Genomic DNA, 14228 nt, shown 5'->3' with positions numbered 1-14228 from the left:
AAGGGATTCCCTGTGCCCAGAGATGTCCTCCACTCCCCAAATACACTACTGTGAATGACAGAAGTACGTGGCTTGTTGTTGCTTTACATGACAAGGGAAAGGATTCTGAAAAAAGGATTTGGATTCGGTTCTGAAAGCATACACCTTTTGGGGGTTTATAATGGATTTGAAAGAGGTAGTGCAAAGAAGGAGGCAACCAAGAGAATTGTTTTCCTGCATTTCATCAAAGCTTTTGTAAGACAGTGAAACAACTGGACACTGTCATTGTTATAGGTAGTGTGGGACATCTTCTGCTCAGTGTTTACTATAATAATTTCAGTATTTGAGCAGGGTTTGGGGCCCACGTCTTCCACCTTCCACAGAGCGCCGCAGAAATGCATTGCTATTCCATGCAAAGCGGCACAGTTGCAAGAGGGTGCTATGGGTGTCCTCACCCCAGGATAATTTCTGATCATTAAGGGGATGACACGTGCGGGCTCAGCCCCTCACAGGTGCAACCTGGTTTTTCTACACTGCGAGTGATGAGCTGGGGGCTGGGACCCAGGCACAGGAGGATGGAGATCCTCCCCAGCCCTGGGCTGCCCCAGGGAGCAGAGCCGTGAGCCCCATCCTAGGGGGACGGAGACAGCAACACCTCCCTAACGTCAAGAGCTCAGTGCAGGACTCACCGAGGCACATCTCTGAGGACACGGCACTTCCCAGGCACCTTGCTGGCTCTTTGGGAAGTTCCCCTCTCGGCTGACTTTCCCCACTGTGGCTCATAGGCACGCAGCGCGGCAGGCACATGGAGGCATCCACGTGGGTCAGGCTTGGGCTTCCCATCAGCACAAGGGGATTAAAAGCAGTTCTGCTCTTCCTCAGAGGATAATTGTGAGGAGAAACGCATTAAGGACATAGAAATGCCACAGTAATGAAGGCTATGTGAATGCATGAGAAAGGCAGAAAATAGCACGCAACCAGGAGCTTATTGGAAACAGAGTGGACATTTCTAAGGAAAACGAGATTACCTAGCACTGCAGTAATAAGGGGTAGAAATAGAAAATACTTTTTAAAGCTGTATGAACCCACCAGCCACTAAGAAACAGGCTTTGAGAGCTTCCAGTGGGATTTCTCATGCTTCTTTCTGAGTGCCTGGTCTGTGCCAGTGGGGAAGGGAACTGAGCCAGGTGGATGAGGGGTCGCCTCCACATCAGCAATTCTTATTTTTCTGTCATTAGTGCCTACATATAGGCTGTCAGGAATCATATTCACTATTCAGTCCCACATATATCTGTTTATTCTCCATGTAAAAATACTGTGATAAACCAGGAGCATGTGGTGCACAGGCATGTGACAAGCCTTGCTTTAAACCTTGTCTGCCATTTGTCAGTCTCATGCGTTGTGCCAAGGAGCAACCCCATCTCACCATCTCGGTTTGCTTTACAAATAATTTGGTTGATCCTGCCTTGGAGGAAGAACAAGAACAAGATAAGGATGGCTCTACTTGCCCCATTTTTTATGATCTCATCTAATTTTACGTGGCATCTGCTGATGCATATGTTTCTTCTGATTTCACTGCAACCTTTTGTGTTTGTCAGGGCAACACCAGGAGGGCGGAGTTGGCGCTGAGACTGCCTGCTCCTTCATAGAAACATTTTGTCATCTTTGAAATGCCCTCTGTTCTGGAATCTTAGATAATAACAATATTGAAAACTTTCGGAGAATATTAAAAACATTAAAAGCATTAGCTTTATCACAATACAATAAAAATTCCATCACGCGCTGAAAACTGACTTCTGCAGCTGACATAGTAATAAAGTAGAAATTCAGTTGCTGAGATAGTCTGGGAGTAGACACATTGTCAAAAGAGGAGCCAGGAACCATTAGTTTTTCAAATCACTTAATTTTTTCAGCTTTATTTTTCTCTCCCATAGGAAAAAAACCCAAAAAACCCTGCAAACACAAAAACCCCCACCCTCACACTCCATATATGTACAATAAATTGAAGGCAATATTTGCTAGACAAGTATGGTCAGAGTGATAGCATGTGTTGAATGCTGATGCATGTGAGAAAGATAGGACTTCTTATGTGGCACCAAATGCTGAACTGCCTATAAATTATCAAGCTGTTGGATTTATTATTTTGATTGCTTCTTATAGTTCTTTACCTAGTCTTTTTCTAAGGTGCTCCTGCAGATTTCTCTGCATGAATGTTGCCAATTCTTCTATAGATCATGCAACTGGGGAAAAAAATCTTTTCTCAGTAATTGTGTACTTCAGGATTTTATCTAAGGAGTGTTAAACCTAAGAGTATGTGTATGTCTTTTCTTAATCAAACACAGGAGGCACAGGAGATGTCAGCTCACAATAAACAATGCAGGTGTGATGACGTATTTTAACTTGTGCACCTATTTGTGATGTGTATAACAGGAAGTTCAGAATTTAAGATATATCAGAGCAAATAATTAGACTCAAAAAAAGCCTTTTGCTATACTTAATTCTCTCCCCTACTTAACTGAAAATGTAGATTTAGACAGTGCTGTTGACTGATTAATTATTAAACTTAATTTAGGGTGACCCAAATTCTCATGGAGTTTATGTGGTTGCATACACTGAGTTAAGGGTCTCTTCCCCCTCTGCAATACACAGGTAGTGCTCGTGCCATTGTCTGTTGCTCACCATCCTTCAGGAAATGTGTCCCCTCAAAGCATGGGAAAAGGAATATGGCCCTGAAGGAAAAGATTTGAACTAAATGCCACCAGTATTACTCTTGATGCAAAATATTGCTTGTTTTGAGTGGTACTTACATAGACAATTCTACCCCTAAATTGAATAAAAAAATGTGATAATAATTGCCTATATTTTCACGGGTTAACATTTCTTAATGTTGACATTTCTTAACTATTGGACGTACAATTCAAAGACAATGTAACGGGAAAGAAGCATGTCAACTATAGTCCTCTAAAAGCAGTTAATAAATGTAATAAAATTCCTGTTCTTTTAAAACAAATTCCCCTTCCTCGCCCCAAGGTTGCAATGATAGCAGCTGCAATACTGATTGGTAGGCACTGCTGTGGCTCCCCGATAAACCTCCCCTAATGGGGTTTGAAAGCCAACACTTATCAGCGTAACATCTCTCTCTCGAACTAAATCTGATGCAGCAGGAGATGGCAAATGCAGTGGGAGGACAGGTTTCCTACGGGTAGCAGAGCTGAGCCTTTCTCCTTTGTGCTGAGTGTGTGGACAGCACTGACACAGAGAACTTGGTCATCTGGGGACCATGATAACAAATATCTAGTACCAAACTAGTTGATTGCTCGGGAAAAAAAATGGGTCCTAAATGTGAAATATCCTCTTTGCATGTATCTCTGTCCCTGGCATAGTGCTATTGCATGAGTGACTGAAGCATATCTGATTACACACTGCTTATTTGGGAGAACTCATGCATTTTTCCACACTCTTTTTACAGCTCCCAAGTCTACCTTTTGTCCCACTGAAGAGACCTGGTGGCCAGGCCTGGTTATTATCATTGCAGTATGCTGTGCCACACTAGTGTTCCTCTTCGTAGTTGTCATCATTTGCTACAAAGCCATAAAAAGGTAAGACTCCAGATGCTTTTACTGTGCTTAGGGCAATGCAACCCCACAAAAGTTGACCCAAGACTTGGCTGACACCTTGTTTTGTTTGAAGGCATCCTAAAGGCAAAATGCATCCTGTAGTCAATGTGTGTTTTCATTGGAAAGTCACTGTATGTACCGTGTCCTGCCTGTGTAAAGGATGAAGTTTAATGCACAGTCATAGGCATGAAGAGAAAAACTAGAAATGGGATAGGGCCGCAATGTTCAGATTAATATGAACTCCCCAAAGTCAAATTGCTGCACATTGCTGGGGAATGTTGATAGCTTTGGTTTGACCAAGTGTAGAGGCAGGAAACACCGTCCTATCCAGTTCTGGCAGTATTCAAAATTTACATGTGGGATGTGAGATTTTTGGCCCAGGCCCATCACTAATTGCAGCATTTCAGATTGATGCAAGCTCTTGTAATCCGAACTCTAGGGTAATTTGTGTAGTTTTGCATTCAGAGACTCTACTTCTAAGTTATTCTTGCTTCAAAATTATCATCTACAGAATCCATTTCAAAACCTGTCTCTTTTCATTTAAAAGCCTATGTGAAGCCTATGTACAACACGGTGTGTAGTAACCCTTTCAGCTCCCCTGCCTTTGCAATAGATGTGCTTGCATAGGCCTCCGGTAGTAAGAAATTATTGACTTCAGTTACACAGAAAAATGGGAGTGGGAATAATTTCTTCACCTAAATAATATTTCATATTTCAAGCAGAAAAAGTCAAAATCCGTAACTCTCGTGAGATACTGCAGTGACACCTGAATCACAGTTTGGATTAAATGATGTTTATTCAGCTTTGGCATTTTTTTTGGGGGGTGGAAAAAGAAGAGAAAATACCTTTCATGAAAAATTTTATCTGCATCCAAAGGAACGGCAAGATTTTTGATGAGCCTCAACAGGGATATCACAATGGTGGAGCATTGCACGTGCTTTGTGGTTGTCTGAAAAATTTATGCAGGATTTGAAGGATAGTATATCCAAGAGCATCAAAAAGGGAGAATTCAAACAAGAAGACAGAAGTCTGTATCTAATTTCTTATTAAATTTACATAAGTATCTTTGCTATTCTAGTCTAGCTAAAAGGAATGCTTATTAGTTTTGAGGAGTTGGCAGGCTTTCGCTCTGTCTACTGAACTTCTTAAAAATCATCTATGGAGGACTGGAATTGGAGTCGAATTGGATTGGTAACACAGTGCAAAATTTCTTACTTGTAGTCCTAATCTACCATTGGCTGTTCATAGGGAACTGGTCCAATTCCATGTGGAAAGTTGTATTTGTTTCGAAAACAGCTATTGTATTTGTCTGCCTAGTGCCAAATTGTGAATGATTTCTGCCAAGGCTGCAAAATATACCTATGGGAGCAGTAACTCTCCAGGGCAACTTGTGCCTAGTGAGGAATCTGCTTCAAATCTGCTCTGGTGCTGGTAGATGGGAGGTACAGAAAAGAAATTTAAACAGACAAATTTAGAGCTGCCTTGAAAAGGCTGTGGGAATTCACATAACAAAGTCTTATGCTTCATGTCGGTGAAGAATAATACAGATACTTGATGAAGACACCACTTATTTGTCAACAGTGTGAATATCAATGTACAAGTCAGCCGCTTGAACAGGCATTAGGCTCAGGGAAAACTGAAAATTCCTCTTAGATCTTCTTATTGTTGACATTCACACTGCTGCCAAATGCTAAGCTGAAAACTGCTCAGATGTGGCACGGACAGCTACAAAAGAAAATCTTATTAATTATATTTTTACAGAGTAACTAGAGCATTTCTTTTCATCAATGAGTCCTTCCTAAAACAGCTCTGTTAAAAGGATGTCCTAAAGTGCCTGGCAGCGTTCCTCAGTAGTTCAGGTTCCTTGATCCACTGTAAAAGATATCTATTGATAAATGCTGGGAAATAAGATAAAACGCTTCACAAGAGAGGCATCTCTGCCTTCGACACAGAGTATTATCCCATATTGTTTAGCTGAATTGGCTTTAGCTAGTGTGAGAAATCCTTCACGCTCTTTTTTGCTGGGAGGTAGAGGTGGCTAGAGAAGGAGTGAGGGGATCAATCTGGGTGATGCTGAAGCCAAGAGTCCCTCCAGCATGTTGCCAGCCTCCGTGCTCTGCCTTGTCCTTTCTCACACCTCCATCCCACCAGCTCTCCTCTGCAGTCTTCCTCCTGGGCCCTCATTCCTACGCATCTCCTGGAATTGGGACCTCTGTCATTGCATCTCTAACAAATCTGTCTCCCACCTCCAAGGCAGTACGTTGTCTGCTTACTTATAATATACCCATGGCCTTTAGATATGAATGCCATCTACTCATCGTCCAGCTGCATCTAGGTTGGGTTGTAACCTCAATATGGCACAACCCTCTTCATCCAAGGAAAGGCACATGCTGATTGCCTTGATGTAGAAATCAGAACCCGGCCTGAAGACTCAACCTTTGCCTGCCCCGACTCTTTCTTAGCTCTGGGTGAGGATAGCCTTGTGCCTCACCACTGAACAGCATCCTTTCCTTCTTGCACCATGTCAGGCATGTCTGCAGGTTTCAGAGGTGTCCCAGCCTCGGTTCCCTGCTGTCATGTAGCTGGTCACTGGGGGGGGGACAAGAAGAGTGGCACAGTATGCTGAGGACGGGACTGTTTACAGTGCCCATCACAAACTGGCCCTTGAAGCCCTCTCCTGCTCAGGTTCCTCGCTCTGAAACAGACATCAAAGCATTTGCCTACATCTCAGGGATGTCACTGAGATTCATCACCTACTTTCTGATGAGCAGTGTAAATGTGAAAGTGGCAAGAATTATTATCCAAACATACGCTCCCTAAAACCTTGCATGAGACTGTCACCCTCCAGCATTTTTAGACAGGATTTTTTTTTACCACTTCCTGGGGGAGCAGGGGAAGGAGATCCATGTCTTCACATTTGGAAACCCTCGTTCTGATGAAAGCCTGGGGTGTGACAAAAACTGGAAGTGCCAATAAGGATGAAAACTGGCTTGGCAGCAGCAGATGGCTTATATCTTTTTTTAGTGCAACAGGAAAAACATTTAAAAATTCTCACCAGCCCATCAGATAAAAAAGAGGTAAACCAAAATAAAAATACCAAGTACCTACTTAACATGAGTTCAGATCAGATGATAGTATCAGTTTTACCCATGGATAGATGTATCCTATGTATACATCTCTCTATATCGTATGTATCCTATCCATAGTAGATCCTATGTATCTACTATAGTAGACATATATGGTATATATCTCCCAGTGACAAATCCATAAGTATTACAGGAGAGTATTGCAAAAGCCTAACTGGAATAACTTGATTTCTCTGCTTGTTAGTCTTCCAAATGAGGTGGGGTTTACAGCCTGACCATCAATGCTATCTATGTCCTATTTAGCCTAAAGCATACAGCTCAGCTTAATTAGCAGTGTAAGCACTGAACAGATGCTGAAGAGTGAAATAACAGCAATCATCTGGTTGCGGGGTGTAGCAAGAGTTAAATGTTTTAGTAGGAAAGAGCAGGAAGAGATTTATTTGCACAGAGCTTGGATCTGTTGTATTAATCCCTCATTTTCATAAGAATCAAATTTGAAGTAGAAAGAAAAAGAAAAATCCTATTGTGCTTAAGTTAAAATCTCATTTACTGGTTTCAAAGGGCCAGACCCAATCAAACTCTCTCATGTCTGCTTTTCTGTAGCAGGAAGAGAGGGAGTGACTGTCCTTGAGGTATCGTAACTCAACTGTATTTTTATTCAATCTGTATAAAAACTGTTTCTCCTCGGGTGGTTTGTTTTGCCTCGTAAAAGCTAAAACTTTAGCATATCACCAATTTTAGGCACTAAGGCTTTTTGTGATAAAATACAAGCTAGCGAATTGGTGCTTCTTTATATAAAATAACTACCAGAACCAAGGGAGCATGCTGCTACCTCCATCCCTGCATCTCCGCTGGAAATACTCAGGTTCTCCTAATACAAAATGGTCATAAGAAATGCTGAAATCCATTTCAGTGGATGGATTTGACCTCTCTGGTCCATGAGGCAACTAATACCAAAATGTGTCAATCATCAGCTTTAACACTCAGAGAACTGCTAGACAGGTTAAACTCTTGGGAAGATACATATGGGCGATTCTTTGAAGGCTCTTAAAGCAGCCTCTAAATTTCCTATGTGTGATGCTGGTGTCTACAGTGTTGGGCACTGCATGACTGGCACACCAGGTACAGATGTCCTGCAGCATGGTTACACACATTGTGTTGTCCTGCAGCATGGTTACACACGTGGTGATAGCACCCTCAGTTTGGCAGTGCGGGAACAGCTATTTTCTCTGGTCTTGGTGACAGAGGGATATTTCCTCTTTTAAAAAATGTGAATTTTCTCTTAAGAAACTTTTCCATGGCACATTAGAAAAAATGTAGGGATTGGCACTTAGCGCCAGCAGCCATCACAGTCTGTAACATTCGTGGATTTCCAGGCCAGGCTTAATCACTCACTGGCCAGGGCTCAGGCCCACTGTAAGCAGCGGGACTTTTCTGCTTGTTTCATGGATAAGGAAAGTGACCTGACAACCAGCGATTTCTGTAGCACATAGGAAGAGCAGATGAATAACTGGTTCAAAATCTGGAATACCTCCAGGTATTTCTCTACCATGTCTCTGTCTGTGAAAACCTGCCATTCTTTCTCTTCCCCTCAAAGACTGTCACCAAGAAGTAAAAGCAGGAGGTCCAAGGACAATTCATAAACTACCACAGGCTGGAGGAAGCTAGATCATTTCAGTATCACATGGTTTGTGGACTGGACTTGGGCAAGTGCACCATGAGTGCCAGCAGCTCTAACAAATCTTCATCTGGTGTAAATCGGTGTGGATTCAAAAACAATCAGTGGAGCACAATTAATTTTCATCAGTTCTGGAGGTGGCTGTCTCTTACGCTTTTTTTTAACATCTCCAAGCACCTGAGTAACAAAGTAAGACTGGAGGGAAGTGGGAAGTAAACACAGTAAAGAGGATTAACAAGAGTTGTTTGGTAAATAAGCAACTGAGATGGGAGAGAGAGGGACCTGCAGTATGTAATCCTATTTCTGCAGCTAACTGGCGTGTCAGTGTCTGTGAGGGGAGTAAGATATTTACATAAAAGGGAGAAATAAATCCCTGGCTCCCTGTGTAAAATTAAGATACTGGAGCCATCTCTCAAACCTCACAGGGCAAAGCAAAGCTGAGCATCCAGGTCTCCATGCGAGCTGATGCAACAGCTATGCAACGTGGCAGGAGGTGTTTCGAATGGTTTGCCAACATGTGAAAAACCTGTACTTAGTATCTCCAGAACATCCACATGGTCTGAGATGACCCATGAGCAGCCCATTGTGCCTAGGGATGTGACTCCTTGGCTCTGCTGGATTTTAGGTAGGATGGATACCTCTGCTCTCAGATGTACCACGGGGTTTGCTGCAAAGAGCCCTCTTGCTAAGTCAGCAGGGAAAGCAAGCTGATGATAGCAAAGTTTTACATGATATACCTTTTACTCACTATTCTAACTTTGTCAAGCCACTGTTTTGTATGTGTCCCATAGCCTGAGAGAAAGGTACCATAAATGCCTACATACGCACTTCCTTAAATAGGCACTGAGTTCACCTTCAAATAATAATTAAATGGGAGAAAACATTGTACTGAAATAAAATGACAGGTCATATTTAAACTGCCTTAAAATTCATTGCTCAGGTATTTTCTAGGGTATTCAGCATTAGCATATGATTTATAGACCCCGTATGCTGCAAGGTCTAGTTTCAGTAGCAGGAGCAAGGTTCAGAAAGTTGGTTTTGCTTGACAAAACGAGGCAGATGCTTGCAAGGGGAAAACACAGAGGCTTGTTTAAGGGGGGTAAAAAGTGGGATCTGGGGCTGTGGTGAACTGCTATGTGTGGAAGAGTGTGTCCCATGGTGCAGGGGTGTATGTCCTGCTCAGCATGCCATGGCCCCACACCTCTTGCCCAGCCTGTTTTGTACCACTCACTCCCCCAAAGAGCAAGGATCGTGTAGTCCTCCATATGGCCAACTCCCATGAGAAGCACTGAGGCTGAGCACGATCTAGTCCAAAATCATTACTAATTGCAACAAAACAATGCTTTTCCATGTGGGGAGAGAAGACAGAACAGTGTCCTAAACTTACTTAATCGCTCTAAGTGGATATTCACAGCATGGCTGATGGCAGACAGGTCAAGGTGCATTGAGATTGTTAATCTCTTCTATTCTCCCTGACACATTAGAAGGGTTTGTACTGAAATGGTGCCTTAATGCTCAGCAGATGGCTGGAAAGACCATAATTACTCAGAAGATAAAGTGAGATAGTTGGTGGAAAAGCTGGGTTAATAAGTACTGTTTGAGTGGGGGACACTCAAAGGGAAGAAGAAGATCTATGGGGGCAGATCTGTGTGTCTGATGCAATTCCCTGACATCAAACCAGTTCAGCACTGCAAAAAGGGTCAACCCCTAAGAAGTGCCATTCAAAAGGGAATATGGTCTTCATCGGGAAGACCTGGGAACGTGACTGAGGGCAGTTGAAAGAAAGACAAACTTCAAAATTTTGGAAGAGCAAGGAAAAGACAGTCACCCTGTAGCCTGATTATCTTTTCCACTGGATGAATGATGATGTTTATCAACAACAGGATTGGCATCTACTGCTGAGCACCACTGTCCAGGTCTTCTGCCACCTCTAATGAAAGCCCAACATCCCCATGTGTTGCTTAGCCTCCATGCCTAATCATCTCCCAGTGGTGAATTTATTCCCATCCTTGGAATGAGGTTGTAGATGATCTGCTAATGGCAATTTAAATACCCTGAGCAACTAATGTTTCTGCAGGAGATCCCATTTTTTAACCATCAAGAAATGAGTTCATAGAATCACAGAATGGTTGAGGTTGGAAGGGACAGCCTGAGATCATCTAGTCCAAACTCATGCTCTCACAGGGTCAGCTAGAGCAGGTTGCCCAGGACTGTGTCCAGCTGGGTTTTGAATATCTCCACAGATGGAGAGTCCACAACCTCTCTTAGTTCTTGTTGGTTTTCTTGCGTTCTTTCAAAGCTATCACTATTTATTAAACTAAATGTAGCTCTGCTTGGTGAAAACTGAGTGCTAGTACAAGGAAAATCAGTTGTTCTTCCAAACGGTATTGAAGTCTGGGTGTTGGTTGTGCAACAATTTCCAGCCTAGTATATATGAGACAAGCTGTTGAACAGCTTTACAACTTGACTCAAGCCCACTGGAGACGCCAGAGCTCTGCTGTATTCATTCTGCTGATTCAGTGGCATCGCTGGGGATTTTGGACGGGGGACTAACAGTTGGCGCTGCCCAATGTTTTTTGGGTGCATCAAGACAAAAAAGGGTTGGCCTCATTTTTAAAGTAGAATAGCAAAAGTATTGCTACTACTTGTTAGCCGGTTCATTTGACAGATCAAGGGCTGATGAGTAAAGTGGATAAAATAGCCTTTCATTTGGAGAGATGGCTGAGCCAACTGCATGGGCAGTGCTGTGCAGGGAAGTTTGCTTTGCAGTATGTGTTGGTCAGATAAGCAGGAGGATCTGCCCTTCAGCGCTGTCAGTCCGGGATTTTTATAAGCACTAAATGTTTACATAACTATTAAAGGGCAAGATTTCTCTTTTAAGTTATACTTAATGCCCCACTGTTTCTCATAACCAGGAACACTGGAAGCCTTCAGGAGGCTTTAGTCTTTAGCGTAAAACAAGTGGTCAAGTGTTTCACAGAATACTCTCCTATGGATCATTTTTCACTTGCCACTTCTAATTTGTGATGTATTGACGAAGATGCCAACAGAAATCTGTAGAGCATTATGGTATATCCTGTGATCAATTAACTTTTCACTGTGACCAGAAACAAACTTGCCATTTTTCTGTTTTCTACTGCCGATGAGGGTACCACAGCAAAGGGGCAGAAGTCTTGCAATAGATTCAAGTATTGTACAGTTACTGCCTCAGTGCAACTCCGTAATAGCCACGGGTGGATTTTACAGGCTCGTGCCAGAATATAATGGTCATGCTGGTCTAATTGTATTGGTTGAAATATTCCTGATTCACCCCAGCACAATTAGAAGATACAAGTGGATACTAGAGCTTTGAAACATATAGGAGAGTTGCCAGGTTTACCATGAGTTTTTTATTATATTTTTTCCTGAAGCCATAACTTCTGAAGGAATCTGAATAAATATGAGATCAGGGTTCTCTTCACCTACTAGTCTAAAAACTGACTTTAAATTCAAGACTCTTACATATTCAAAATCCTACAAGGCAAAGAAATAAAGTTTTCTTAGAAATTCATTTAATTTTTAAGCCAATCATAGTTTTCACAAGCTGAGACAAGGGCACTTGTGGCTGACCCTGCTGGCGAAAGCCACAGCTGTGGCTGAGATGTACCCAGCACAGTGTGCAGGGACGCTTGAAGAAAGTTTTTGGCTTGATTATCTGGGATATCTGAGCTTAGGACTGTGTTTGTTACAGCCTGCAAGAACCCAGCAGCAGCACCCTGGGGTGCCTGGGACAATCTTTTTTATGACTCAGAGGAAATTGTACCCGTGGTAGTAGGGTGGGGGTGTAGATCCGTTACTCCAGCTCTGTATCACCCAGAAATTCCCTCTACACAATGAGAATCCCATAGGAACCTGCTGGGTGCCTTTATTGCCCCCTTTTCCTTTCCACGAAGGATTTGCAGTGCATCTGGATCAAAAGCCTGATTTCTCCAGGGGCTGAACAACTGCAGCTCCCGGTGGGTTCAGCGGACATGGAGGATTTGCAGGAGTTCTAAAAGCCCAGAAGTTAGAACAAGAAAGCCAGAAAAGTGTGGAAATGCCCCGACAGTTCCCACACGTGCCCCATGCTGCCCCAGGCAGGCTCTGCCCGGACTCACTCTGCTCTGCCTCGGGGTGACAGGAAGCCAGACCACGTCACCACCTCGGGGTGGCGTGGAGCAGCTAGGCACCCGTCGGTCCCCTACCCATCACACTCATCCAACCACCTTCAAGATGCTCAGGACTGTTCAGCACACCTCTCAGTGCTGTGTGCATGACCCATTCCCCTCCAGTCTCTGCCCTTTCTTGTTTTCCACAAAGCCTTGGTTCCCGCATCACCCCCACGTTGCCCCAGATTTGACCATGCAGAAGATACCCCCTTTCTGCCTGACTTTTCGGCACACTTCAGGCCAGCAACCTTGGTTTGGGGCCACCCTTGGCTCCTTTAATTCGTGGCTTCTGCTGACTTTGATTTTGATGCCTGGCTCTAATCTGGACTTCTGTGTGTAGAGGAAAGGTAGAGCTCAAGGAATGGCAGGAGCTGTGCTCGGACGTGCTTCCTCCTGTGCAGGGAATCTCCGCCGGAGGTAGCGAAGCATCTGACCACAGCAGCATTATTTCACACTATAATTTATGTGCATTAGTTTCACACCTTTGTCTAATTAGTCACAACTGGGTGTCCAAACAAGACCTCAGCTTTTCCATGCCCTAGCTGAGAGCAGGCGTTGATAAAGGATGGCTCAGGGGTACTTGTCCCCACCAGCTGGTTTCAGGGGTCCCTGCTGCTCTGGAGGGAGGTCACATCACACACACCCCTGTCCTGCTGTGCTGTTGCTGCCATGCAGCCACACTGCCCAAGGTGCAAAGGCTGTGGATGAGGTCCCCCCGAGCAGAGCTGCGACGCTCCTCAGGCGCACATTGATCACTTGCAGCCACCCTCAAGCCCCTTGCAGCTCTGCTGCCACCACTTGTGTGGCTGCACGGTCTGATTTCTGCTACCTCTGTCCTTCCTTCTCTGCACCCCCCATACTTACTGCTAAATATTTATAATGCTCCCGGGTTGCTAAGCAGCACACGGCTCCCAGCTCAGTAGAGCCTTGCCGCAAAGGCGAGACACGCAGTAGGTCAGTGTGGGCAGAGCTGGGGGCGGGAGAAGCTGGCATCTGCTGGGGTGGTCCTGCTCTGCCACATGGTTACCTGGCTCTGACTCGTGTCCCCTCCATTGGCAGGCGCGTGGCCACCCCCTCCAGTATGTCTGGGCTGGAGAACGATGATCCTGGTTTGTCCATCTCAAGAGAGTTGGCTAAATAGCCATGTCAGAGGGCATTTGTGGAGATGAGCATCGCAGCATCCGTTCCCCAAGCTAACGCCAGGTGCTGGAGTGAAGCACTAACAGGGGGTCTGATCCCAGCTGTGTGCGAGGCAAGAGTGGGAAAAATAGGGTCATTCCTCATTCTTGCCTTGGCAAAGAGGTCCCAGATGGAGAAATGGTGCCTTCTTTGGTGTCTGCTTTTTGAGGCAGTAGCATGAAACCTTATGAAAGATGTTAATAGTCCCAAGCAGCAGGAACTGCTGGCTAACCTGGCTCTTCCTTTCAGTTGCTCTGAGCCCTGGGAAGCCAGTGTGGAGACTGGCTGAACTCAAATCCTTCCTCAGAAATTGTCCCCAGTTACAGTTGTCTAAAGCCACTTAGCTCTGAAACTGCACAAACCCAAATCTTTTTGTAGACATCAAGGTGTGCAGGACTTGCTGCTTGCTCTGCCTCTGTATGGGCTTGCCCTATTGCACACCTAGAGTATGGGAAGGCTGGGACCACCCTGTGCAGTCCACTTACAGTGGGTTTGCATTTGT

General features: G+C 44.2%; 1 protein-coding gene across 1 annotated transcript in view; it reads left to right on the top strand.

Annotated features, from left to right (window-relative positions):
* PRIMA1 (proline rich membrane anchor 1) overlaps nt 1-14228 on the top strand; it is a 56351-nt gene that overhangs the window by 27527 nt on the left and 14596 nt on the right. The window contains exon 3 of the mRNA XM_075503497.1: nt 3449-3578. Coding sequence (XP_075359612.1) covers nt 3449-3578 — 130 coding nt within the window. The remainder of the gene's footprint in view (nt 1-3448; nt 3579-14228) is intronic.

Source organism: Mycteria americana, chromosome 5 (assembly GCF_035582795.1).
Source record: "Mycteria americana isolate JAX WOST 10 ecotype Jacksonville Zoo and Gardens chromosome 5, USCA_MyAme_1.0, whole genome shotgun sequence".
Classification (NCBI taxonomy): Eukaryota; Metazoa; Chordata; class Aves; order Ciconiiformes; family Ciconiidae; genus Mycteria; species Mycteria americana.
The sequence above is the reverse complement of the archived record's forward strand: the minus strand, read 5'-3'. Positions and strand labels throughout refer to the sequence as shown.